This window comes from Lipotes vexillifer, unplaced genomic scaffold (genome assembly GCF_000442215.2).
Source record: "Lipotes vexillifer unplaced genomic scaffold, Lipotes_vexillifer_v1.1 scaffold611, whole genome shotgun sequence".
Classification (NCBI taxonomy): Eukaryota; Metazoa; Chordata; class Mammalia; order Artiodactyla; family Lipotidae; genus Lipotes; species Lipotes vexillifer.
In genome coordinates this window covers 2,386,067-2,411,834 of record NW_006785619.1, presented here as the reverse complement: position 1 = coordinate 2,411,834, position 25,768 = coordinate 2,386,067, and the positions used below count along the sequence as shown (strand labels likewise).

The 25,768-nt window shown below is 40.9% G+C and overlaps 1 protein-coding gene across 1 annotated transcript in view; it reads left to right on the top strand.

Annotated features, from left to right (window-relative positions):
* STX8 (syntaxin 8) overlaps window positions 1–25,768 on the top strand; it is a 256,727-nt gene that overhangs the window by 143,297 nt on the left and 87,662 nt on the right. Inside the window, exon 8 of the mRNA XM_007457836.1 lies at window positions 11,240–11,341. Within this exon, the coding sequence (XP_007457898.1) occupies window positions 11,240–11,341 (102 nt within the window). The remainder of the gene's footprint in view (window positions 1–11,239; window positions 11,342–25,768) is intronic.

The following is a 25,768-nucleotide window of genomic DNA, read 5'->3' as shown; positions in this document are numbered from 1 at the left end:
GTGGCCTTTATTATGTTGAGGTAAGTTCCCTCTATGCCTGCTTTCTGGAGGGTTTTTATCATAAATTGGTGTTGAATTTTTTGATAATTTTTCTGCATCTATTGAGATGATCATATGGTTTTTCTCCTTCAGTTTGTTAATATGGTTTATCACATTGATTTGTGTATATTGAAGAATCCTTGCACTCCTGGGATAAACCCCACTTGATCATGGTGTATGATCCTTTTAATGTGCTGCTGGATTCAGTTTGCTGGAATTTTGTTGAGGATTTTTGCATCTATGTTCATCAGTGATATTGGCCTGTAGTTTTCTTTCTTTGTGACATCTTTGTGTGGTTTTGGTATCAGGGTAATGGTGGCCTCATAGAATGAGTTTGGGAGTGTTCTTCCGTCTGCTATATTTTGGAAGAGTTTGAGAAGGATGGGTGTTAGCTCTTCTCTGAACGTTTGATAGAATTCACCTGTGAAGCCATCTGGTCCTGGGCTTTTGTTTCTTGGAAGATTTTTCATCACAGTCTCAATTTCAGTGCTTGTGATTGGTCTGTTTATACTTTCTCTTTCTTCCTGGTTCAGTCTCAGAAGGTTGTGCTTTTCTAAGAATTTGTTTCTTCCAAGTTGTCCATTTTATTGGCATATAGTTGCTCGTAGTAATATCTCATGATCCTTTGGATTTCTACAGTGTCAGTTGTTACTTCTCCTTTTTCATTTCTAATTTTACTGATTTGAGTCTTCTCCCTTTTTTTCCTGATGAGTCTGGCTAATGGTTTGTCAATTTTGTTTATCTTAAAGAACCAGCTTTTAGTTTTATTGATCTTTGCTATGGTTTCCTTCATTTCTTTTTCATTTATTTGTGATCTGATCTTTATGATTTCTTTCCTTCTGCTAACTGTGGGGGTTTTTTGTTCTTCTTTCTCTAACTGCTTTAGGTGTAAGGTTAGGTTGTTTGAGATGTTTCTTGTTTCTTGAGGTAGGATTGTATTGCTATAAAATTGCCTCTTAGAACTGCTTTTGCTGCATCCCATAGGTTTTGGGTTGTCATGTTTTCATTGTCATTTGTTTCTAGGTATTTTTAAATTTCCTCTTTGATTTCTTCAGTGATATCTTGGTTGTTTAGTAGTGTATTGTTTAGCTTCCATGTGTTTGTATTTTTTACAGATTTTTTTTCCTGTAATTGATATCTGGTCTCATAGCATTGTGGTCAGAAAAGATACTTGATACATTTTTCTTTTCCCCTAACCAGGTACATGGGGAGTTTCTTGCCTTTTTGGAAGTCTGAAGTCTTCTGCCACTGTTCAGTAGGTGTTCTATAGGAGTTGTTCCACATGTGGATGTATTTCTGATGTACTTGTGGGGAGGAAGGTAATTTCCACGTCTTACTCCTCTGCCATCTTGAAGGTCTCCTCCTTAACATTTTTTTTAAGTAGATGTTTTTCTTGAAGGGCTAGGAAAACTGGTGAGGTCAATATTTTTATGCCTATTGTAGAGTTGTTTAATGAGTAACTTAAGGTAAGAAATGTTATGCTTTTAGCATTCTGTATTCAAATTAGGACCGATGGTGCCTTCTCTGAGCTCTATGGGACTTCTTTTTTAATGACTTTTAAAATTTTGTCTCTCTCTACTATTGATAATCCATAAAATCCTTTTGATTTTTAAATACTGTCGGGGTGACCACTGTATTGTGTGTTGCCATGCAGTTCTAGCCCACATCTGTATTTGTAATTGTCTTAATAATCCTTGGCTGATGAGAGAAGAAGGTATACTTAATATGTAATGATATATTTGCTTGCAAGAGAAGGCCAAAAGTTGTCACTGTGCAATGTCTAAAAGATGTCTCTACAATTGGAAGAAAGAATAGCAGGACCACCCCAAAGGACCCATACTTTAGTCTGTATCATATTCATGTTTCAAGCAGCAATTTACTACTCAGAAAACAGGCTGTCTCTGTCAGCATGAAATTATTGTTATTAAACAGAATTTTAGTTTTTATTTTTAATATGAATATATATTTTTAGAACTATGGAATAAAGAAATATAAACATAAATAATATATACCACCATTGATGTTTATATTTAAGTAATTTAAATAGAATAACATATTAATACTGTGGGGTATAGAAGAATTGTTTTTCACTTTATAATGAACTAGATACAACTCAAGATTAAAAAACTGATTTAGCACCTGGAAAGTTTTCAGTAAATATTAGTAGTTAGGTGTTTTCGTTTTACATTATAGGAGTTTTCAGGAACACACTAGGGTCCTCTTACCATCTTCCTTTCCCCACACTTCGGCTGCATTCAGTCCTGCAACTCAGGCAAATTGCCCCTTTCTTCCCCCACCCAAAACGGCTCTCAGCACGGTCCACGGCAATGGCCCGATTACCAGTCCATAGACGTGGTATATGCCACCCTCTTTTCTGCAGCGCTTCCCTCTAGGACAGCATTCTCTTCTGCTTTTTTAGCCTTCTCCTTTGTTTCTAGTTTTTGTTATTCTTGTTCTTTAAACACTAGCATTCTCTGATGTCCTTACTTTATCCATACCTCTCTTTGTTCATTATATCTTTTTTAATTTGAATTTTTGAATTAACATACAGAAAAATCGACTGTGTGTGTGTTTGTATAGTGCTGTGAATTTTAACACATGTATAGATTTGTGTAACCACTACCACAGACAGGACACAGAACAGTTCCATCACCCCTTGTGCTGTTCATTTGCCATTGTTCCCTCCCCCATCCCTAACCCTTGGTGATGACCAGCTTGCTTGTTCTCCATCAGTATAGTTTTGTCTTTTGGAGACTATCATATAAATGGAATCACACATATGAACTTACGTAGTATTCCATTTTAATTTTTCTATTGTGCTTTTTGCTATATATCTTTGTACAGATTGTATTTGTGGTTACTAGGGATGACGATATATATACCTAACATTCTACAGCCTGCTTAGAATCAATATTTTATCATGTCTAGTGGGGTATAGTAACCATACCACCATAAAGGTCCCTTTACCTTTCCCTCCCGTCAGTATGGTGTATGATACTTACGTTCATTGAAAACCAGATGTTGTAAGTTTTGCTTTCAACTGTCAGATAATTAAAGAACTTAATTAGAGAAGGATCCGTTATATTTACCCAAATGTTTATCATTCTGTTGCTCTTCATTTCTGATGTACCAGATTTCCTGCTGGTGTGATTGCCTTTCTGTCTGAAAAAGTGCCTTCAGCAGTTTTTGTGTGTGGGGTCTGTAAATTCTCTTAGCACTTCACCTGAGAACACCTTTCTTTCACCTTGATTCCCAAAGGATATTTTTGCTGGGTATAAACTTCTGTGTTGACAGTGTTCTTTCAGCATTTTAAAAAGGTTGTTGTTATAGATTTTTCTGGCCTCCATGATTTCTGGTGAGAAATCCACAGTCTTTCAAATCTTTGTTTTCCTAGAAGTAATATGTCATTTTGGGGGGTGGTTTTCAAGATTTTTTCCTTTGTTTTTAGTGTACAGCGGCTTGGGTTTGATGTGTCCAGACATGGACTTCTCTGTGTTTATCTTTTTGGGGGTTTTCCGAGCTCCTTGAATGTATAGGTCTATGTTTTTTGTCCAACTTAAGAATTTCAGCCGTATTTCTTCAAATATTTTTGTGCCCCGCACTGTTTTCCTCTCCTTCTGGGACTCTCATGACATGAATGCTTGACCTTTGGCCATTGTCCCGTAGGTCCCTTAGGCTATGGTCATCCCCCTACCTTTTCTCCTCATTGTTCAGATTTGATTGTTTCTGTTGACCTGTCTTCCAGTTCACTGCCTTTTTGCTCTGTCATCTCCATTCCGCTATTGAGCCCATCCAGTGAGTTTTTCTAATTTTGATTCTTGTAGTTTAAAGTTTTGTAATTCACATTTGGTTCTTCTCTGTATTTTCTGCTTTTTTTTTTTTAATTTTTTTCTGAAACTTTTGTTTCAAGAGTGTTCACTTTTACTTGTTGGGGCATTTATATTAGAGCTGCTTTAAAGTCTTTGTCAGATAATTCCAACAGCTGTGTCATTTCAGCATTGGCATCTGCTGATTGTCTTTTCTGATGCATCTTGAGGTTTTCTGGTCCTTCATATACTGAGTAATTTTGGATTTGATCTTGATTATTATGAGACTCGCGTTCTGGTTTAAGAGGAAAATTTACTGTTTCCTTGGCCACTGTTTCTCCTTCTGTTTTCCTGGATGTTTATCCCCGTCTCTTACTTTTTTCCTTCTGTATTTTGTCCTCTGTAACCTCTTTCTGTGACTTCTGGGAGATTATTCCAGTTTGTTTTCTAACTAAATCTTTTATTTAGATTATGATCTGTTTAACTGCCTTCACCGTGGTTTTTAATTTGACAAGTGTGTTTCTACCTGGAGCACTGTTTCTAGTAACTTAGGTCGGTCCCTCATTGTGGCTCTCTGTTCTGTTGTATTGATTTAGTGTCCTCTTGAATCTTGTTTTAAAAACAGAAACCAGTTTCTCAAGTTTTGTCCTTTTCTGGAAGGAATTGTTTTCTAGGGCAAAAGGGGTGAGGGAGGGGGAGCAGATGCTCCCTCTTTATGTACACCTGTTGGCTCTTTGCTCATCTTCACACACACATGTCAGTGTCTGTCTGTTGTTAGAAGTTGGGAAGGGTTCTAACTCAGCATAAGCCTCTGTTACACACGTTTCAGCCTGCATGAAAGACTGAAAGGCTGTGGGGTTGATGGTGGGGAGGAGGAAGGAAAGGAGTCTGTGCTTTCTGCCCAGCCTGGCCCACCTGTTCCTGCTTAAAATGGGAGCAGGTATGGCCAAGGGGCTTTCTTCTAGGCCTCCGAAGCTGGAGTGCTCCCAGAGGCTCTGCTTGGGTGTGCGGGGACTCCCTGCCAGCTGCCCTGCCATAGGGTGCCTTGGCCAACGTGTTACTTCTCCTTTGCTGAGTCACAGATCGGTCTATCCTTCTGTTCCTTGTTTCCTAGTGTACAGAAAAGTGTATTATTAGAGGTTATCACCCACCCCATGTTTAGTTTCCATTGTAGGGAATAAAGGGAATTAAACTAATGCCCTCAAGAAAAGCTCTTTATTCACTGTTTGGTTTTTTTAATGCTTGTCTTCAGATGTCATTAGCAATTAAGTGAAAGGCATAACAAGATAATGACTTTGCAAGTGCCAGCATCCATTATGAGTGCAAAAGGCACCAGATTTATCTGAAAATATGCAGCACACTCTCTGCCCTTATATAGATTTTACTGAGACTGTAACTGAGCCTAGAAGAAAATTAAATATATTTGGATCCAGCTATGTTGGCACTGTATAATATTTCTCACCGCTTTTTGATGAGGAAATACTTTCTATTGTCCATTTTTTTCCTTTCTGTGTTGGAATGGCACTTGGTATCTCGAATTAACATGTGATAGAAACATAAGTTCCTTCTCGAAACCAAGTGCAAATACTTACCAGGAAGTAAAATACCAGTTGCTCTTTGGAGGCTGTACTTTGAGGGATCTGAAAGAGTCAGCGGGTTATTTCTTAACCTGTATTCTGAAACCTGTGTTTAATTTGCTCATAACTGACTGTGGTTGGGGAAATTCCCCCTTTAGAAGCTACTAGGCTGCAAGGTGGGAATTCCCCCAGGCTCCTTGCCCTTGGAAATCGCCTTCTGAGGTCACATTGAAGAGTGAATTTGATCAAACCAACCAACAGTAGTGGCGGTGCAAACCTTTTAAAAACTGACTTGGCGATATGTTTCAAAGTCCATGTGGCAGTCAAAATCACGCTTAATTAAGAAAACGATAGAAAAGAAGGAAGATGATAATGGAGGAAAGAATTCATTGACTCATGTGGAAATATAGAAGCATTCTACATATCCCATAATGGGCTATTTTTAATGAATATTTTAATGGAATGAATATTTTGTAACCATTAGAAATTATAACTGAAGACTGGGTAACAACATGAAAGCGTACAAATGATATGTTAACAGGGGGCAAAAGGCTCATATATTGCAATTATATAAAAATACTTACGTTTATGTCAAATCTTAGAAGGGAATCCATAGGAGTGATTACTGGGGTGTGTGGATAATCTTATACTTTTCCCCCTCTCTTTATAAACTATTAAATGATTTTAATCACCTAAAAATAGAGGGGTTTTGTTTGTTTGTTTAAAGCAAACAAACTAGTAATCAGATGAGGTTTACCAACCAAGATGAAAAACTCTGTGTTTGGTCTGAGATTAAAACATTAACCCCTTCAGTGTTGACTACTGATTGTTGCTTAGCTAATCCTCTACCAATTTTGTATTTACCTCTGTTATGAATATTTACAAATTTAATGAGAACTCTATCCAGAAACCCAGTTAACATATAACAGCTGACATACTGTATTTGTGTTTAGTATCTGACAAGGAGTATTTTGCACTTGACTTTCTTATAGTGCTAGAAGCTTATTAAGTCTAAATTTTATATTACATGTTGTGACATTAAAACATACCATGCGGGTTTTCCCTGGTGGCGCGGTGGTTGAGAGTCTGCCTGCCGATGCAGGGGACGCGGGTTCGCGCCCCGGTCCGGGTGGATCCCACATGCCGCGGAGCGGCTGGACCCGTGAGCCATGGCCGCTGAGCCTGCGCGTCTGGGGCCTGTGCTCCTCAACGGGAGAGGCCACAACAGTGAGAAGCTCGCGTACCGCAAAAAGAAAGGAAAAAAAAAAACATATCATGCAATCTCAACTGTAATCATTTGCATGAGAACAATGGACCAAGCAACTCTAGGAAGCATAGCTGTTACTGTGGAATCTCCTGATAGGACATGAGGAATGGAACTTAAAAATAGTGACTTTTATATATGTTACTCTGTCTAAACTCAGTGTGTTCTGTGCTGACTGGCCAGAACCTGAAACGATGGATCCAAGTCCTCGCGTCACATTTTAAGATGAATACAGTGTCCGGTGCATCAAGATGTCACAAGATCTAGAAAGCACTTCCTCTGACAATCTGTTAATGTTCAGAGCTAAGTGTCTGTAGCTGAGAAGACAAGACTAAGGAGTTATACAAGGAGAATTGTCTTCTGGAAGGAAGAACACTGGAATTGTGTTGTTCTAGAAATAGAAGGTGAAAGTTAAAAGCCGGCAGATTTTTCAGCTCGAAATATAGAAACTTGTAATTACAGGCACCCTCCAGCTCAGCCATGGAATTGATTTTCTCACGAGCTTCCCTGTTACTGGCACGGGGTTGGGTGGGGAGCTGGGTGGGAGGGGGATTGTTAAGGGGGAGGAGCTACAAGATGATCCCCTGACTTCTTGCAGCTGGAAAATTTTGTTATTCTAAGTCATTTGCTTTGTCTTTGCAGCAGGTCTCCCTGCCTGCCTGCCCACCCACCTGCCTGCCCGCCTTCCTCCCTCCCTCCCTTTTTTCTTCCTCTCTGGAAAATCCTAGAAGTATCATGATATTGTAAACTTCTGTTTTTTTCCTAATTTATATATATATGTATTTTTTTCAAACAACTTTATATTGAAGTATAGTTGATTTACAATGTTGTGTTAGTTTCAAGTGTACAGCAAAGAGATTCAGTTATATATATATTTTTTTTCAGATTCTTTTCCGTTGTAGGTTATTACAAGATACTCAATATAGTTCCCTGTGCCATACAACAGGTCCTTGTTGTTTCTGCTTTACATTTTTAATTGAGGTATAATTTACATGCAACAAAGTGTACAGACCTTAGTGTTCAGTTCCATGCATTTTGACAACTGCATACGTTTGTGAGAAAATTTAGAACATTTCCATTTTCCCAGAAAATTCCCCCTTCTCCCTTTCCAGTCAGTCCCCTCCATCCCCACCCCAGAGGCAGCGGCTTTCTGATTTCTATCTAGTAGATTAGGTTTGTCCTCATACTTTATATAAATGGAATTATTAAGTATATATTACTTGCTTATTTTCACCAACAAAATGCTTTTGAGATTTATTTTTTATTTAGCCAACAAAGTAACAGTTGTTACAATTGTAAGAAGCTCTTTGTTTTTTATTACTGAACAGTACAGATACCACAGTTTGCTTATCCATTCCCCTATTGATGGATATTAGGTGGTTCCTAGTTTTGGGTTCTCATGAGTATCGCTGTTGGGTATATTTTTGTACAGGTCTTTTTTTTTTTTTTTCTTTTTGCGGTACGTGGGCCTCTCACTGTTGTGGCCTCTCCCGCTGCGGAGCACAGGCTCCGGACGTGCAGGCTCAGCGGCCATGGCTCATGGGCCCAGCCGCTCTGTGGCATGTGGGATCCTCCCGGACCGGGGCACAAACCCGTGTCCCCTGCATCGGCAGGCGGACTCTCAACCACTGTGCCACCAGGGAAGCTCTGTACAAGTCTTGTTGAGAAACATGTTTCTATTCCTGTTTGGTAAATTCCTAAGGGTGAAATTTCTGGGTCATAGAGTAGATATATGCTTAGCTGGAGTAGAACAGACAAATATTTCTTCAGTTAACTTTGTGCCAAATCATCCCCAACAATTAGTATTGTCAGTCTATTTTTTTAAATATAAATTTATTTATTTATTTATTTATATTTGGCTGCGTTGGGTCTTTGTTGCTATGCACAGGCTTTTTCTAGTTGCAGCGAGCGGGGGCTACTGATTGTGGTGCACAGTAGTTAAGAATCCGCCTGCCAGTGCATCCAGGAAGATCCCACATGCTGCAGAGCAACTAAGCCTGTGCGCCACAACTACTGAGTCTGTGCGCCACAACTACTGAAGCCTGCGTGCCCTAGAGCCTGCGCGCTACAACTACTGAGCCTGTTTGCTGCAACTACTGAGACCCATGCACCTAGAGCCCGTGATCTGCAACAAGAGAAGCCACCACAGTGAGAAGCCCACGCACTGCAATGAAGAGTAGCCCCCGCTTGCTGCAACTAGAGAAAGCCCATGCATAGCAGTGAAGACCCAACACAGTGGGGGAAAGAAAAAAGATTTCCATCTTGGGCAAGCAAAAATGAATAGTGGTGCCATTAACTGAGGCAGCGAAGATAGGGGAGTCCAGTTTGAGGGAAGATGAAGAGTTTAGTTTTAGAGACCTTGAAAGTCGGATATTTGTAGGAATTTCAAGGTAGAGATAAGTAGTAAGCAGTTGGCTATATGAGTCAAGGATTTTTGGAGAGCTATGTAGAGCAGAAAAAAAATTTTTAATTAAAAAATATTTAAATTAAAAATTTAATATTTTAAATATTAAAATATTTAAATTATTGAATTTAAATATTAAAACTTTAAGTTTAAAACTAAAATAGAGTAGAAATATACAGAATTCTGGGGATCACCAACATTTAAGAGGAAGAGGAGACTAGACAGAGCTTACAGATAAGTGAAAGGGAAACTGGGAGAGTATGTCATTGAATACAAGGAAATAGTTATGAATGGATCGTTAAATAATAGTGAAATATTTTCTAGGCAGGTGTTGTACAGATAATATTGGGCAAATTTGGCTTAGATCCAGTTTTCTAAGAAGCAGCAAATTATTCAATGCTTTGAAATTATTCAGTGCTTTTATCTTTTACACTCCATTCATTCACGGCCTTTATCTTTTAGTGTTTATCTTGCTGTATATTAGGCACTCTCCTAAGGATAGGAGATACAGAGGTGAATAAAAGTTAGTGTCTGTCGTACTCTTTCTGTAAAAGACATGCAAACAGATAATTCAATACAAAAAAAAAAGGGTCTCTAAGTAAAAAGATTGTAGGAAGTGCTGTAGGAGCTGGAAGAAAGACCTCCCAACTCTTCTGTGCCTTTCACATGCTACTCTTTCTGCATGAGTCGCACTATTCCTGCTTCTTCACCCACATACATGGCCGTCAAAACTGAGCTCAAACAACTTTCTGAAAACTTTCTTTGACTTCCTTGTGGGTTTTATTTCATTCTTCAAGAAAAATGGTAACGTATTGGACAACATATCTCTAAAGCAATCACTAAAAAGGGAGAGAGGGAAGGAGGGAGGAAAAAGAACCAAAATTGAAAAAAAATAGTATATAGAGCTCATTATAAGAAATTCAAATAAAACATAATACAAGGAAGATCACCCAGGATCACACCACCTAGAAATAGTCATTATTAACATTAGGTTAACACTGTCTGGATATATCCTTACAGGTTCGTATGTATAAAAGGAGGGATAGAAATAATTTTACATAATTAGGGTCATATTATATATGCTATTTTAATATTAAGTGCTTAATTTCACTTTTAAAAGATAAACTTCAGGGGCTTCCCTGGTGGCGCAGTGGTTGAGAGTCCGCCTGCCGATGCAGGGGACACGGGTTCGTGCCCTAGTCCAGGAAGATCCCACATGCCGCGGAGCGGCTGGGCCCGTGAGCCATGGCCGCTGAGCCTGCACGTCCGGAGCCTGTGCTCCGCAACGGGAGAGGCCACAACAGTGAGAGGCCTGCGTACCGCAAAAAAAAAAAAAAAAAAAAAAAAAAACTTGAAGAGTTCTCTCCAAGAGGTAGTAAATTGCTAAAAGATCCATTTAAGGTTAACAAAATAATAGCATAAAACATTGAAGCTTTGGTGATTTTTACAAAGCTGTAAGTCTCTATATGTTTTACTTTCCAACAGCTTGATATGACTCTGCTGTGAGTGATGAAGAAATTAACATCTTAGCTGCTGCTTACCTTTCTTGCCACCGCCCCCCAACTGCTTCCTGATTTTCACCTATAATTCCATTGTCACTGTCTACTTTTCTGTAACCTGATCCATATACTTATTTGTTCTCAGCTCAGTATTTAAATGGATTCAGTTCTCACCATCATCTCTTATGTCATGGCCTCTGGCTTCTCCAGCCCAGAGTTCTGTATTTTTATTCACCTCTTGGTTGGCTAGATTTCATCATCAAGTAGTTTTCTTAAGAAGGATCCCAGTGGTCCCTGAAGTCCTCTATACCGTCTGTCTGCCGTCTTTATACTCCAGTGACAACTTGGCTGGGCATAAATTTGTTGGGTCATGCTTTCTTTCCCCTGAACTTTTGACATTTCTCCTCTGTCTCCTGGAATTGTGTTGAACTTGTTTTTTTCTTTACTACTCCTTCCCTCCCGACCCCACCCCCAACCTTTAATGAATCAGAATTGCAGTTTTCAGAGAATATACACGAGTTCTTTAAAACCTTCTCACTCACTGCAGTTGAGAGAATTATTACTAGGAAGGACCACCACAGCTATGAGGCTCTGATGTGAGCCCAGGTATGTTTGGAGTATTAACCATGCATCTTTGTTTTCCTTTATAGAGATAATTGATGACCTTGCCAACCTGGTGGAGAATACCGATGAGAAACTTCGCACCGAAACCAGGCGTGTGAATCTGGTGGACAGGAAGTCCACGTCTTGTGGTAAGAGATTGCTGTAGTTATAGCTCTGCCTCTCTAATCATTTGCGGATAAGCTTCCCACGTTGGTCTCATTTTACCGCAGGGATTTGGTTGCTCTTCTAGTACAGGCAGTTTCATGTGATGAAGCATTGAAATTGCTAGAAGATCCCTAAATCTTGTTAAAATGAAATGAATTGTTATGAGGGCAGGGGAAGTAAAATGCATTGTTAATTTTTTTTTTAATTTAAAGTAAGAAACCTTCCTGTATGCTTACCAAGAATAATAGTTTGGGAAACTCTATGACATCATGCAGGCTGGTGGTGGCAGATCTCATGGGTTTTAAAGGTGATCTTGCTTGTTTTGTGCCTGTTTTAGTCACAGGCTTCATTGTTGAAGCTTGAGCCATAGAGCAGTTAAGAGCACAGATTCTAAAGTCCAGATGAGTGTATATCCTGTTATTTAGTGAAGTTATCATTTCTTAATACCTTGTACGTAAAATGAGGAAACACAGGCCAAAATAAGAATCACTGGGAATGACTCTTAAAGTGCTGATTCCCTGGCCCTCCCGTTGAGATTCTGGTTGAGTAGGACTAGGTTGGGGTTCAAGAGTGTTCATCATTTAACAAGCACACCAGGCAATCCCGATGTGGGTCCTTGCTCTTTGGCAGAAGTTCTGATGCACGTGTTTGTGGGGTTTCAATGATCTATTGCTTGTGCACAGTGCCTTGCCCACAGGTAAGTGACAATGAATGGTGGTGACACTAGCAGTAATCACAGTCATGGTTATTTGATGCTTTGTCTCACAAAGATGCACCACGTTTATAAGGCTAATAACTTTGTTATAAATAGAAGTGCAGTAGCACTAAAAAAAACTAATGATCTGAGCACATGCTTTGCCTGACTTTTAGCCCTTTCAGTATGAAAAATATACTGGATCCCTCCCATCTATCCAGTTTTAGAACAAGGATCTTTGTGCGAGGGTCATCTGGGATGCACAGCTTGAGAAGTGTTACCTTCCTTGCCCGTGTGTGTGGTTAAACAGAAATCTAGAAAAACAGGGTGATGGAGGACCGGGCAAATATGGATTCTGGAATCTCAGAGGAAGTGGAACTTGGAGGCGCCCACCTGCTGCCCTTTTATCACCTGTCTGCTCCCTGTAACCTGGCAGTTCTCATCCACCAGATACCAAGCCACTCTGTGCTTCTGCACCTGTAGGCATGTGCTTCTTTCTACTTCCTGTGCAAAGCAAAGCCTCCTTGATTTTGCTTTACCAGCCTTCTCATAACTTCTCACCATAGGGATGTTGTTCTTTGCACCAGATCCTGAAACTTTGGTGACAGAGATAGATGGGTTCACTCCCACCTCCATCTGTTACTATCTTCGATTCTTATATAAACTTAATCTTTAACTTTAGTTCTGCCCTTTTATCACCTGTCTGCTCCCTGTAACCTGGCAGTTCTCATCCACCAGATACCAAGCCACTCTGTGCTTCTGCACCTGTAGGCATGTGCTTCTTTCTACTTCCTGTGCAAAGCAAAGCCTCCTTGATTTTGCTTTACCAGCCTTCTCATAACTTCTCACCATAGGGATGTTGTTCTTTGCACCAGATCCTGAAACTTTGGTGACAGAGATAGATGGGTTCACTCCCACCTCCATCTGTTACTATCTTCGATTCTTATATAAACTTAATCTTTCTGAACTTTAGTTTCCTTGGCTGAAAAAAAAAAAAAAAAAAAAAAAAAAGGATGATCTGGTTATAAAAATGAAATTGTATAAAATATGTAAAGTGTCCAACACTTGCCATCGTCCCTGAATTTCCATATTTTATGCAGAGAGGTGATAGAGCATGATAGTTAAGAGCACGGGCCCCAGAGCCTGGGCTCCAATCCCAGCTCTACCATTCACTGGCTGTGTGACCTTGGGAAAACCCACTCCCCTTTGCCTCGATTTTCCCACCTCTGAAACGGGAATAACAATGGTACATACCTTAGAGGGTTGTTGTAAGGAATAAATGAGTTAATGTAGGTAAAGATGATATAGAGGTAGGTAGGTAAGTAGATAGATAGATAGGGATATACAGCACTTACAGCAGTTCTTGGCACATAATAAGCAGTGAGCAAGTATTAGCCATTATCTTTATGTGTTAAAAGTAGAAAGAATCTTCCAGTTAAGAGACAACTTTCCTGAGGTCTTTTTCATGCACTAAGCAAGTAAGATTTTGTATTTGCAACATAGAGGCCCTCACCACATGCCATTCATGATGTCATAATGAAGAATATGGCTTCTACTGTTGCCAGTTTTTTATTTTGTAGTTTTACCTGGTGTTGCTCTTTATAGCCATAAATGTCCATAAAATTTTCTGAGCTGAGCTGTTTAATTTTTTTTTGAAAACGGGAGAAATTTAGAGATGCCCAGAATTACTAAAATGCATGTTTTTTAAACATGTGTTGGTATCTTAAAATGTGTTAAGTGTGAATTGATCTCATTCCCCCTTTATATTTATTTATAAGTATATATATTATCTGTATTAGAATTATATGTAGTGATTCAGAAGGGGGAGGTACAACAGTACAACAGATGCTGAAAGAAATTTCTCCAATTTTTTCCATGGAAATACTTTAGAGAGAATTCTTCCTCTTATCCCTTCAGTTTTCCCCCTAATATTTATTTAGCAGTTCTATCGATAGTATAGCAACACCACATAACTATCCTTATATCATTTGTGGTGCCTGATAACTTTAAAGAAAAATGTTTTGCATTTGTGTTTGTTCAAGGGACCTTTGCAACTATGTATGTGTTTGTCGACAAGCAGTGCTAGTTTTGCATAGTGATGGAGGTTCAGCATGTGGCTCCAAAGGTCTAGGGAGGTTAGACTTGTATTCATGACCCCCAGCAATTAACTTCTAAGTCTTCCCCTGATCAGTATTAAGCCTTGGAACACAGGGTATATTGTGCAATTTACTGATTAGGTCTAGCAGCCCTTAGCAACATTAGCCTGACCTTTTTTTTAAAAAAAAAAAAAGTTTTTATTTTGGTAAAGTATACCTAACAAAAACTTTACCATTGTAACTCTTTTTAAGCATGGAGTTCAGTGGTGTTGAATACATTTACATTGTTGTGCATTTACCACCACCATCCATGTATCTCCAGAACTTTTTCATCTTCCCAAACTGCAAGTCTGCACCCATTAAACACTAACTCCCCATTCCTCGCCCAGCAGCCCCTGTCAGCCACCACTCTGCTTCCTGTCTCTACAAATATGACTACTCTAGGTACCTCATATAAGTGGAACCATACAATATTTGTCCTTTTGTATCTGGCTTATTTCACTTAGTGTAATGTCTTCAATATTCCTCGTTGTACCATGTGTCAGGAATTTCCTTCCTTTTTTAGGCTGAATAATATTCCATTGTTATGTTTATGCAACATTTTGTTTATCCATTTATCTGTCAGTGGACTCTTGGGTTGTTTCCACCTTTTGGCTGTTGTGAACATGGGTGTACAATATCAGTTCCAGTCCCTGCTTTTTTGTGTACATACCCAGAAATGGAATTGCTGAACCAAATTGTAATTCAGTTTTAAATTTCGTGGGGTGACTACAATACTGACCTGACCTTTTGTTTTGCTTTCAGCCTTTAAACTCTTAGGTACTTTATAGTAGTTTCTATTTTTTTAATCTAATAAAGCCCACTTGCAGGCAGGAGTCAGGGGCTTCCACAGCCTGAGAGGGGTAGGCAAGTGGAGTTGGAAGGTAAGGTCCTGGGCCCACCCTAGTTGGGAAGTGTAATAGGAGACCCTTTTCCCACTAAAGTGGGGCCCCAAAGAGCTATACCCTTGGGGTAAAATTGTACCAGAAATAAATTGTCTTTGGGGATTGTGGAGAAGGCAGCCTTGGCACTGAACAGATGAGAAGAAGAAAAAGGAAAAACTATCTTTCCTGACAAGTTGTGGTCACAGAAAGGCTCTCCTGTGCATTTGTATCCTGGGTACCTGTTGTAGCTCAAGGTGCCTGGCAGAAATAATGAAATACCTCTCTGGAGGAGAGCATGTTTACCCTTGGGCTCTAGGAATCAACCAAAAAAAATTTTTCAAGGCAATGACCAGCACACACTCAAAGATAACGTAGCATATTGGGAAACCACACAACGTGAGCAAGGATCAGCAACAGACCACAGAAACCAATCTGCGTAGCCTTGCAGTGTTAGAATTATCAGATGTAGATTATAAAATCAATTATGATTATATTTAAAGAAGGACATGACAAGTTTGAAAGTATCTCCAGAGAATAGGAACTATAAAGAACAACATAGAAAATTTGAAACGGGATCAAACAGAATTTCTAGAAATAAAAGGTAACTGAAACTCAAGTCTCAGTGGACATATTTGGTACCAGCAGGAGAGAAACTCAACCAGAGGACATCTAAGAAAAACATAAACCATATTCCCTTTCCATAAATGCTAACATTTACGAAAGGATGTCCAAACGCCATGGAAGTTAAATTACGGTCTGGGGCCAAAGGCTTGGTCCAAGAGCCTCATGACATAGCAAAGAGTTAATCACTTGCTCTTCCCTAGTGCAAGGCCAGGTTGATCACTGATATGTAAACACATACAAATAGTACATGATACTGCAAGCAGGGTATGTTTTAACTATTTGGGGGGTGGGAATTAAGCAACTCACTCAGGGTAACTTGGTAACTGTTAACTCCATGACTGTTTAAGAGAACTTGAGTAAGCTGAGAATAGCAGCAGCACATCATCATTTTACTTAAGGGAGTGCAAAAATAGGCTGTGAACCGTGAAATGGTCTTTTGTTTTCCTTCCGCCACCATATCGTCCTCGCCCATCTGATATATCCGTCATAGATGCTTTCCCAGTGAGGAAATTTCTTGTTAAAAGGACAGACCCAATTGCAAGGGGGCCACACAGAACGGCCCGATGATGAATTTGTTTGTTCAGTTGTTAACAAAGGATTCAAGCACCTCTTTGTGAACCTTTCACTCGGAAGCCTGGGCTTTAAAATTTTTTTACTGGGATCTTTGGGTGGTTTTTCCTCCCTTTTCTTCTCCTGCCCCCACCCCAATAATAGCATCAAGTAGAAAACAGTATTATTGTCTCTCTCCAGCTTCTAAACGCAAACTAGACTGATATTTTCCATTGGCACCTATATGTACTTTCAGATCTGTTATTTGTGTTAAGGACATCCACATAAAAGCGGGATCTTTGTAATTGCAGTTTAAATATTCATTGTGCCTCGTCCTCATTAGAATTCAAAATAGAGCCTCGTCTGAGTCTGAGGGACGCAGCCAATTGTGAAAGGCCAGGCTAAGGATTCTGAATGACTCGGGTTGAGGGACAGTACTGTTTCTCAGTGTATTGACTATTACATAATGTTGTGGAAGCACAGTTACTGTGATTTTAGCAGCGTCTCATTGATGTTCTTAGAAATCAGCCCAACTGACATTGCATTGACACGATCTCTCTCTCTGGAACCATTGGATTTGCCTTCCACTCCTTGGAATGGGGTCGTCTCAAGGAGGTGGAAGAGTTCAGTGGTTGAGAAAGGACAGCGCACCGCATGGGCGTGGAGCCAGGCAAAAGGGGGTCACCATCGGGGCTCAGCCACTTACAACCTGGGTGACTTGGAGAGCCGCTTGCCCTCTCTATGGCTCAAAATGAGGGTCCCATGGCTATTCTGCAGACTGCATGAGAACAATTTGGGCGGTATCGTGACTGTGCTAGTGAGTCGTCAGTAAATGCCAGCCAACGTTAAAATGTGGCTTTAAATTGGTCGTCGAGAGCCATCTTAATAAGTAAGGCTCAGAGGCTCTTACCTCTCTTTGAAGCTAGCTTAGAAAGGTCTTTAAGGAGAATAGTGATGATTTGAGTAAGTTATGCAGGAATATTACGGAGCTAGGAGGTTTGCATCCTCATTTAATCAGAAATGGAGTCGATTTTTTTTTTTTCAAATAAACTGAAATTTATGATCTTGTGGCTGAAGCCATTACCAGTCATGAAGTTAGTCAAAACCACCTCTAGTGCATATGCGGGATGGTGGTGAGGCTGCCTTACTTTTGTATTGCACAAAACCCACTTTTTCTTATGTTAGCTGTTTTGAACTGAACGCAAAATAGGTAAGAAACTGAATTCCAAGTTGTCTAGCTTATTTAACTGACCTTAGAGACAACTTAATCTCTCAAGGAATTGTTTTCAAAACCTTACCACAGGGGCTTCCCTGGTGGCGCAGTGGTTGAGAATCTGCCTGCCAATGCAGACAACACAGGTTCGAGCCCTGGTCTGGGAAAATCCCACATGCCATGGAGCAACTGGGCCCGTGAGCCACAATTACTGAGCCTGCGCGTCTGGAGCCTGTGCTCCGCAACAACAGAGGCCGCGATAGTGAGAGGCCTGCGCACCGCGATGAAGAGTGACCCCCACTTGCCACAACTAGAGAAAGCCCATGCACAGAAATGAAGACCCAACACAGCCATAAATAAATAAATAAATATATTGTGTATTATAAAAAAAAAAAAAAAAACCTTACCACAAACACAAACAGTTAATCTGGAGCAAGAGAATAACTCTGCGAGTTCTTTTATTTATCTTACTGTTTATCAAGAATATTCTTAGCTATTGTTTCCTTCCTTCCTTACCCTTCTTCGTTGAGATAAGCTAGTTGAATTCCTCAGCTCCCTTACTCCGTTGCGGAGCACAGGCTCCGGACAGGCTCAGCGGCCATGGCTCACGGGCCCAGCCGCTCCGCGGCACGTGGGATCTTCCCGGACCGGGGCACGAACCCGCGTCCCCTGCATCGGCAGGCAGACTCTCAACCACTGCGCCACCAGGGAAGCTCGCTCCCTTATTCTTTACATACGTGTGTGCCTGACTCTGTACCCCCGTGTCACCTTTCATTCGGTCTCTGGAGAAACGCCCAGTCCTTCACTAATGCGTATCTGCCCCCAGAGCCCTCTGATCCTTAACCTTACTGCTGCCTTTCCCATTCATTCATTCACTCTTTTCTCCCTCCATGCCAACACAGTTACTGGGCTTGGATTTTAGAAGCAGGTCTCCCAAGAATTTTATGCTCTATGGTTTCACTACCTGGTATCTATTATCTCCATAATGGGGAAAAGTCATTTCTCTAAAATCTATAGCAGATACGTCTTGGGAGGGAAACAGTTTTAAATTAACTGAAAAGGGCATGTTTACAAAATAAGGGAGCCCTAAAGAGAGGGACTCATCTTATTTATCTTGGTAATACTGGTAGCCAGGTAGATGTTAGCTGCATTCAGACACCAAGTTCACAAGATGGGAGCAACGGCTTACATAAATATGATCAACGTTACAATCACGCACATTTACTCTGTGTGCCAGGCACTGGGCTTGGTACTGGAGCTGAAAGGTACCTGGGGCACACAATTCCTGCCCTCGGGGAACTTGGAGCGTAGGAGGGGGGACACACACTGTAAATCACTAGTGACTGCAGTAGCGCAGGCAGAAAAGGCTGTCAATCAGCCTAGGGGCCCAGAGGTTTCCAGGAGGACACAACGCAGGAGCAGACGTCTGAAGGATGAGTAGGAGAAGCTGCTTCTGGGTCCGGTCAAGTGACAAACCAAAATAAGCAGGATGTGTACACTGTGATGCCATTTAAAGGAGAAAGGGAGGGAGAGGGGGGAAACAGGGAAAGACAGAAGGATCCACATAGGTGCTGTGTAGACGTGTTGATTAGAGCGTGACAACAGGTGTGGAGGAGCAGGTGCAGGTGACGTCGGTTACTTCAGAGATGTGCACGGGGGCCAGGCTTGGAGCTGGGTGATGCGAGCTTGTTGATGTTTTCTTTACAAAGCTCTAGAAGTTTTTATGATAAGCCTGTATTACTTTGTAATTTGAGAATTAATTAAAATTTTAAGGAAAATATACTTTTACTATTAATATTTGGTACTCTTTTAATAAACTTTAAAAAATTTATTTTTGGCTGCATTGGGTCTTCGTTGCTGCGCACGGGCTTTCTCTAGTTGCAGCGAGTGGGGCCTGCTCTTATTGCAGAGCATGGGTTCTAGGTGTGCGGGCTTCAGTAGCTGTGGTGCACGGGCTTAGTTGCTCCGCAGCATGTGAGATCTTCCCGGACCAGGACTTGAACCTGTGTCCCCTGCATTGGCAGGCGGATTCTTAACCACTGTGCCCCCAGGGAAGTCCCTTAATATTTTGGTACTTCTAGTCATTTTTTCTATACATAGTATTTTGACAAGATTATGATAATCCTGTATTTTTAACCGTTCTTCTTAATGTTTTATTATGTATTTTTTAAACTTTTTAAGTTGAAGAACAGTTGATTTACAATGTTTCAGGTGTACAGCAAAGTGATTCATATATAGATATATACATATATGCATATATATTCTTTTTCAGACTCTTCAATTATAGCTAATGTCTTATAAACCTATTTTTCTTTTAATACTATTAGTACCATCCCATCAAATAGATGTACCATCATTTACTTAAATACTCTTGTTTGGGGGCTTTTAGATTATTTCCACATTTTGCTGTAAAAGTAATGCTGTATTAGATGCATAAAGCTTTTTTCCATATTTAGGACTTTTGGGTATTGGTTAGGATGCTTCCAGGGTCAGAATCAGAGACCAGCTCTGGCCGTCTTATATCAACGGCCTCCTTCGTATATCAGCGGGCTCCTGAGTGGAAGATTGTTTGAGGCCCAGAGCAGTGACAGGGAGCTGGAGGGCTGGGGGCAGAGTTGCCGTCCCTGGGCAGGGAGAGCGAGGTCAGGATGCCACCGCCAGAGCTGCCGAGTGACGCTGCTGCCTCTGACCGTGTCTGCCTCTCTGGGTCAGTGGAAGAGTGCCGAGCTGGCTAGACCTGGCTGCCAAGGCTGAGCAGAGGAAGAATCTGGCTGTGTTAGACTTCACGTGATGGGCATTCCCTCAGAATGGAAATGGGGATTGGATCTGGACATCCAGGGATAAAACCAAAGCACATTATCTATTACAGATGTATTTCTCAAGTAGACTTATTTAGAACCAAGGTGGGAGCAGCGCTAAGCTTTTTTCAGTGTACAGGTGTACATCATTTCATTGCGCTTTGCTCTTATTGTATGTCACAGATGATGTGGGTGTTGTTTTGGTTGGTTTGTTTTTTTGTTTGTTTTTTTTACAAAGTGAAGGTTCGTGGCAACCCTGCGTTGTCAGATGATGGTTAGCATTTTTTTTTAATAGAGTGTTTTTTAAATTAAGTTACGTACATTGTTTTTGTAGACATAATGCTATTGCACACTTAATAGATTACAGTATAGGGTAAACATAACTCATATGCACCGGCAAACCAAAAATTTGCGTGACTCACTTGATTGTGATATTCCCTAGAGCAGCTCTTCAGGCAGGATGGGAACAGCTCGTGGAGAGCCAAGGGGCTAATCCCGTCCCCCTTTGTCTTTCTTTTTTTCCTCTTCCATCTTCTATGGAAGACATACTCAGGGCTCAGTCCTTTGCTCTTTTTTCGGGGGTGGGGGTAGGGGTAGTTCTTCTTTGACCTACTCTGTCGACTCTTGGATGGTTTCATGGGCACCTCACAGCTCTGCATCTCAGACCCCAACTTCACCTGAATCGCAAGGTCTCTGTCTTCTTCCACTACCACTCAGTTTCTCTTGACTGCCCCCAGCATGCTCTCAATTTGTGTACGCTCTTCATAGGCTCATTATCTTTGGCCTCACATAAGCTCCCTCTTCCCATTGCTTCCCATTGCTTCCGGCTAAAAACTTCCTTCATCCCCTCAGACGCTTTTGGAGGCCAGACAAGAAACCTTCATGCATGAAGCGGGCCCCTGTGATTCTCTCCAGTGGCAAACGAGAGAGGAAACGGCAGAGCTTTGCCGAGTGGGAATGCAACACCAGATCATCTGTGTGTTTATTTTTTTATGGAAAGCCTGAAATCTGGATCTTTTAAGTGAAATCTCCCAACATTTTAGTGTTGACAATAAATGAACCTTGTTAAAAATTCCATGTGGGCCAAATAAAACATGTGGCGATGTCCTACACTTTGGGGCCTCTCTTTCACCTCTCTCTGGTCAGCTCCTAGGCCTGTTTGAGACTAACTGAAGTAAATATCTCTCTTCCCTATTCATCACTTTGTGTTCTCACCACCCTGTCTCAGGCTCTTGTCACGTTTATGTAGCCTTTAAAAATAATAATGAAGAAGTCTGTTTATTGGGTACAGAAAAATGTGCGTGATTGTAACGTTGATCATATTTATATAAGCCATTGCTCCCATATTGTGAATTTGGTGTCTGAATGCAGCTAACATCTACCTGGCTACCAGTATTACCAAGGTAAATAAGATGAGTTCCTCTCTTTAGGGCTCCCTTATTTTGTAAACATGCTCTTTTCAGTTGATTTAAAACTGTTTCCCTCCCAAGACATATCTGCTATAGATTTTAGAGAAATGACTTTTCTCCATTACGGAGATAATAGATACCAGGTAGTGAAACCATAGAGCATAAAATTCTTGGGAGACCTGCTTCTAAAATCCAAGCAAGTACTGGGGCGCTCCGATGAGTATATTGGAATTGCTCGATATTCATTTTAGGAGCTAAAATGTACAACTCGCAGACCTGCCCTTCTCTTGGCACTTCTGAATACCCCCCTCCTGGACCCTGTGGATGCTCGTGGCATTTGTATAATGCAGATGTGACATGTTTGTGGTCAGATGTCTTTTATATGTGACCACATCACTGTTGTCTGCTTTGGTTTTGAGTTCCTACCGTGGAAAAGCCTGGCTTTCTGCTAACAGCATTTATTTGGGGAGTGAGAATAGGAGCAGGAGGTTCAAATGTTGATGCTTTGGCTTAATCCAGGCAAAATGAAGCCTTTGAGAGAAGCGCCAAATTGGAAAAGCTTTATTTAATGGAAAGTGATTGATAAGGGCTGACAGCCTCAGAACTGTCACCATGACCGCCTCTGAGGCCGCCACACTTTTTCTAATCCGTTACGAGGCAGTGACTTTTGCTATCATCAAGGGGTCAGAAATGATCACAAAGTAGAATCATTTTTTGATTATTGTTTTTGCTCGGTGTGGTTTGGAAAGATAAGGTGTGATTTCCAAGAGCAGCTTCTGTTGTTACGGAGTAATAATTACGCTGAGCAGGCTTGGCCAATACCACTCCCCCTGTACGTGTTCCTGCGTGTTTTCTGGTAATATTTGTTCGCCACTGAATTCATCTGCTTTCACCCGGCTGTGTGGGACCAGCAAGTATCGGCTATAGGTTTAGAAGGCCCATCAGTGGCCTTGGGACGGAGCATGTTTTGCTTACCCAAAGAATACCTCACCTCTGTTGTGTGTCCACTGCTTAAGCGAGTAAGAGAACCAATGCGTACTCATGGTGTTTTGCCACCCCAAAATGGAGTTCACCATTATACTCCAGTATTTCTCATTCATACATTGGTTTGATTGTATTTGTAAATTGAAATGAAGTGAAGAATTGGATTCTAGTTGTGACCGAAATTACCCAAATTGGGAAGTTGCTTGATACCTTTTTTACATGTGAAGTCAATGGCTTGGTACTGTTGACCATAAACTAATTGGAGTCCAATTAGTTTATGGTCAACATTACGAGGGTTTATGATTGGACTGTAATCCAATTCTAATTGGACTTCCTCAGAAGAAGTTGGGCATTTTCCTTTTAGCTAGTAAATTCATCCACATCTTCATGAGGTTAGTATGGAAAGGCAGGGGGGAAAAAGGTTAATGGCTTAGACTAGATGGTCTTTGAGGTTCCATCCAACTCTGTTATCATCTTTTCATACCCCTTTGAAGAGAATTAGATACTTTCTTCTACCCTGCACACGCACACACCCCAAATATGAGTCAGGGGTCTAGGCCAGAACTTTGCTGATCTCATTTCATACAGGGTGGTTGGCACCAGGTTAGATACTTGCAGAGTTAAATGCTACCTGAACAGGGACCTTGACCTTCAGTGTTATGTATTCCTGTTTGATTGAAAAAAATTTTAACAGACATGTGTTAGAACAAAAACAAGGAAGATAGAGAAAAGTTTTAATGGTAGATGTAGAGAACGTTTGTTGGGTTTTAGTGTGTGTTTCTTTAGGAAAATAAAGAAATGTGGTTATTGAGCGTAACTCCTGGGTTCTTTGTTCATAAGCAGTTGGTAGAGATGCCTCTCACTTTTCTCTCAAGTTGGTGTTACAGCTCTAGGGCTATTTTTAGTTAATTAGTTTTTTTTTTTTTAAGTGAGCTGTATTTTTTGGAAAACATTCCTACAATTTAAATTTTGGGTACAGGTTTTCGTGCCTCTCGCCCATCAAAAATTGTAACTGTAAAATGGAGTAAATGGACACGTAGCTGGTTTTAGGATCACAATGGTTCACAAGTGGATTATCGTCTCTGTGTATTATCACAATGGAAATTCAGATATCAGCTGGCCTTCCTGAGCTTCTAGTGCTTGCTACTGTGTTGAAGAGGCACCCTAGCCCAGGCCAGTTACTGGTGTGTGCTCAGAGCATGAGATCGTTTTACTTCGACATCAGCTGTGATGCCCAGTGTGCACGCTTCTGAGAAACAATAACCACTGGTAAATAAAGTTGAACAGAAACGAGCAAAATTAAAGTTGTTGTCATACCTTGGGAAATCATAATAATTAATACCTGGCTGCAGCCATTTCTCAGTGTGCAAAGCATCTCTGTCAGCCCCATCTGCCGATCTGTCCACTGGTAAGTCCCTGCCCTTACAGCGCACTTCACAGTGGCGCCAATGTGCAAAGCTGCTCAGTCGCAGGGCAGTGCTTCCAGTCCAGAGCCCTGACATTTTTTAAAGAACTTGACTCTGGACCTTGTTGCATTCATGAAAGTTTTTATCAGCCCTAGGGATCCATTCATCGGCTCCAAGAGAACCTCATCAGCCAGACGGTTTTTATTTTTTAGCTCACCTTTTCTATCTATCTCAGAGCCAAGCAGTCATGACACTTCTGAGTCATTGAACCAGCATTAAATTCCTAAGAAAAATTGATTTGGGGCTCATCTGAAATCACTGTTGGGTTTTCTCTGTCCAAGAGTGTGAACGCTGAGATCAGTTTCTCCGGATTAGCAGCAAAATGATCTCTGTATTGGACTTGGGCATCAGTGGTCCATGACACTGACCTCTGCGCCTGCCCAGTACCAAAGTCTCTCCTGCATCTCTCGTTTTGCTGCTCCGAGCCGACTGCAGCCAGCAGGACGCACTTCGGTGGCCTCAGGAGGGCACGTGTCTGCTGAACGGTTCCCCCCACCTCCCCCCCACCCCATTCTTCCACCAGTTGATTCATGGTGATAGAGCCCTTCTTTCTCTTTTGGCCCTCCAAGTGATCGTTCCTTTCAAAATGACTTGGATTTCTGAAAAGTCTTATTTTTTAAAAACATTTTTGCAAATATGGAGCTAAGATTTTTTGTCATTGTGTTGGCATTTGTCTGGTAACTTCTTACCTGTAAATCCACAGAGAGATGGAAATAAAATTGAAAGGGGTCACTTTTTTCTTTTTTTTTTGGCCACACAACACGTGGCATGTGGAACTTCCTCAACCAGGGATGGAACCCATACCCCTTCAGTGGAAGCGCTTAACCACTGAACCACCAGGGAAGTACGAAAAGGGTCACTTTTTTTTTTTTTTTTGCGGTACGCGGGCCTCTCACTGCTGTGGCCTCTCCCGTTGTGGACGCGCAGGCTCTGGACGCGCAGGCTCAGCGGCCATGGCTCACGGGCCCAGCCGCTCCGCGGCATGTGGGATCTTCCCGGACCGGGGCACGAACCCGTGTCCCCTGCATCGGCAGGCGGATTGTCAACCACTGTGCCACCAGGGAAGCCCGAAAAGGGTCACTTTTAAAAATGAATGAATACAGTGGTGGTAGCAGCACAATAATGTGAATTAATATTTAATGCCACTGAACTGTACACTTAAAATTAAGGTGGTAAATTTTATGTGTATTTACACAGTAAAAAAATGTTTTTTCTATTTAAAAGATGAGTAAATACTTGGTGTACCCCGTCCCAGTAAATTATGGCAAAGTTAGAATAAAATTCCTTGGCATCTTTGTAAAATAACGTGCAGTGTTGTTCCATACAACCATTTTTCGTGTGATGTGGTAACAGAATCTTAATTATATCTATATAGATTTGCCCAAGCAAAATAGAAATAGGAACAAAGATAGCTTCAAAAACTAAAGGGCATCTCAAAAATAAATATAAGTGAATTAAGCATTATGGTTGCTATATCTTATTCTTGCCAGTCTTAGTAATACTAGTAAAGCACGGTTAACTGATCACTGATATATTCCTACATCCAAATTATTGGCAGTTTATTTTTGAAACCTGAAAGGAGAGCTACATGCTTGGAATATTTGATTTGCAGAGACTTCTCTATTCCTGTTACCAGCTTTCTGACGCTATACTTT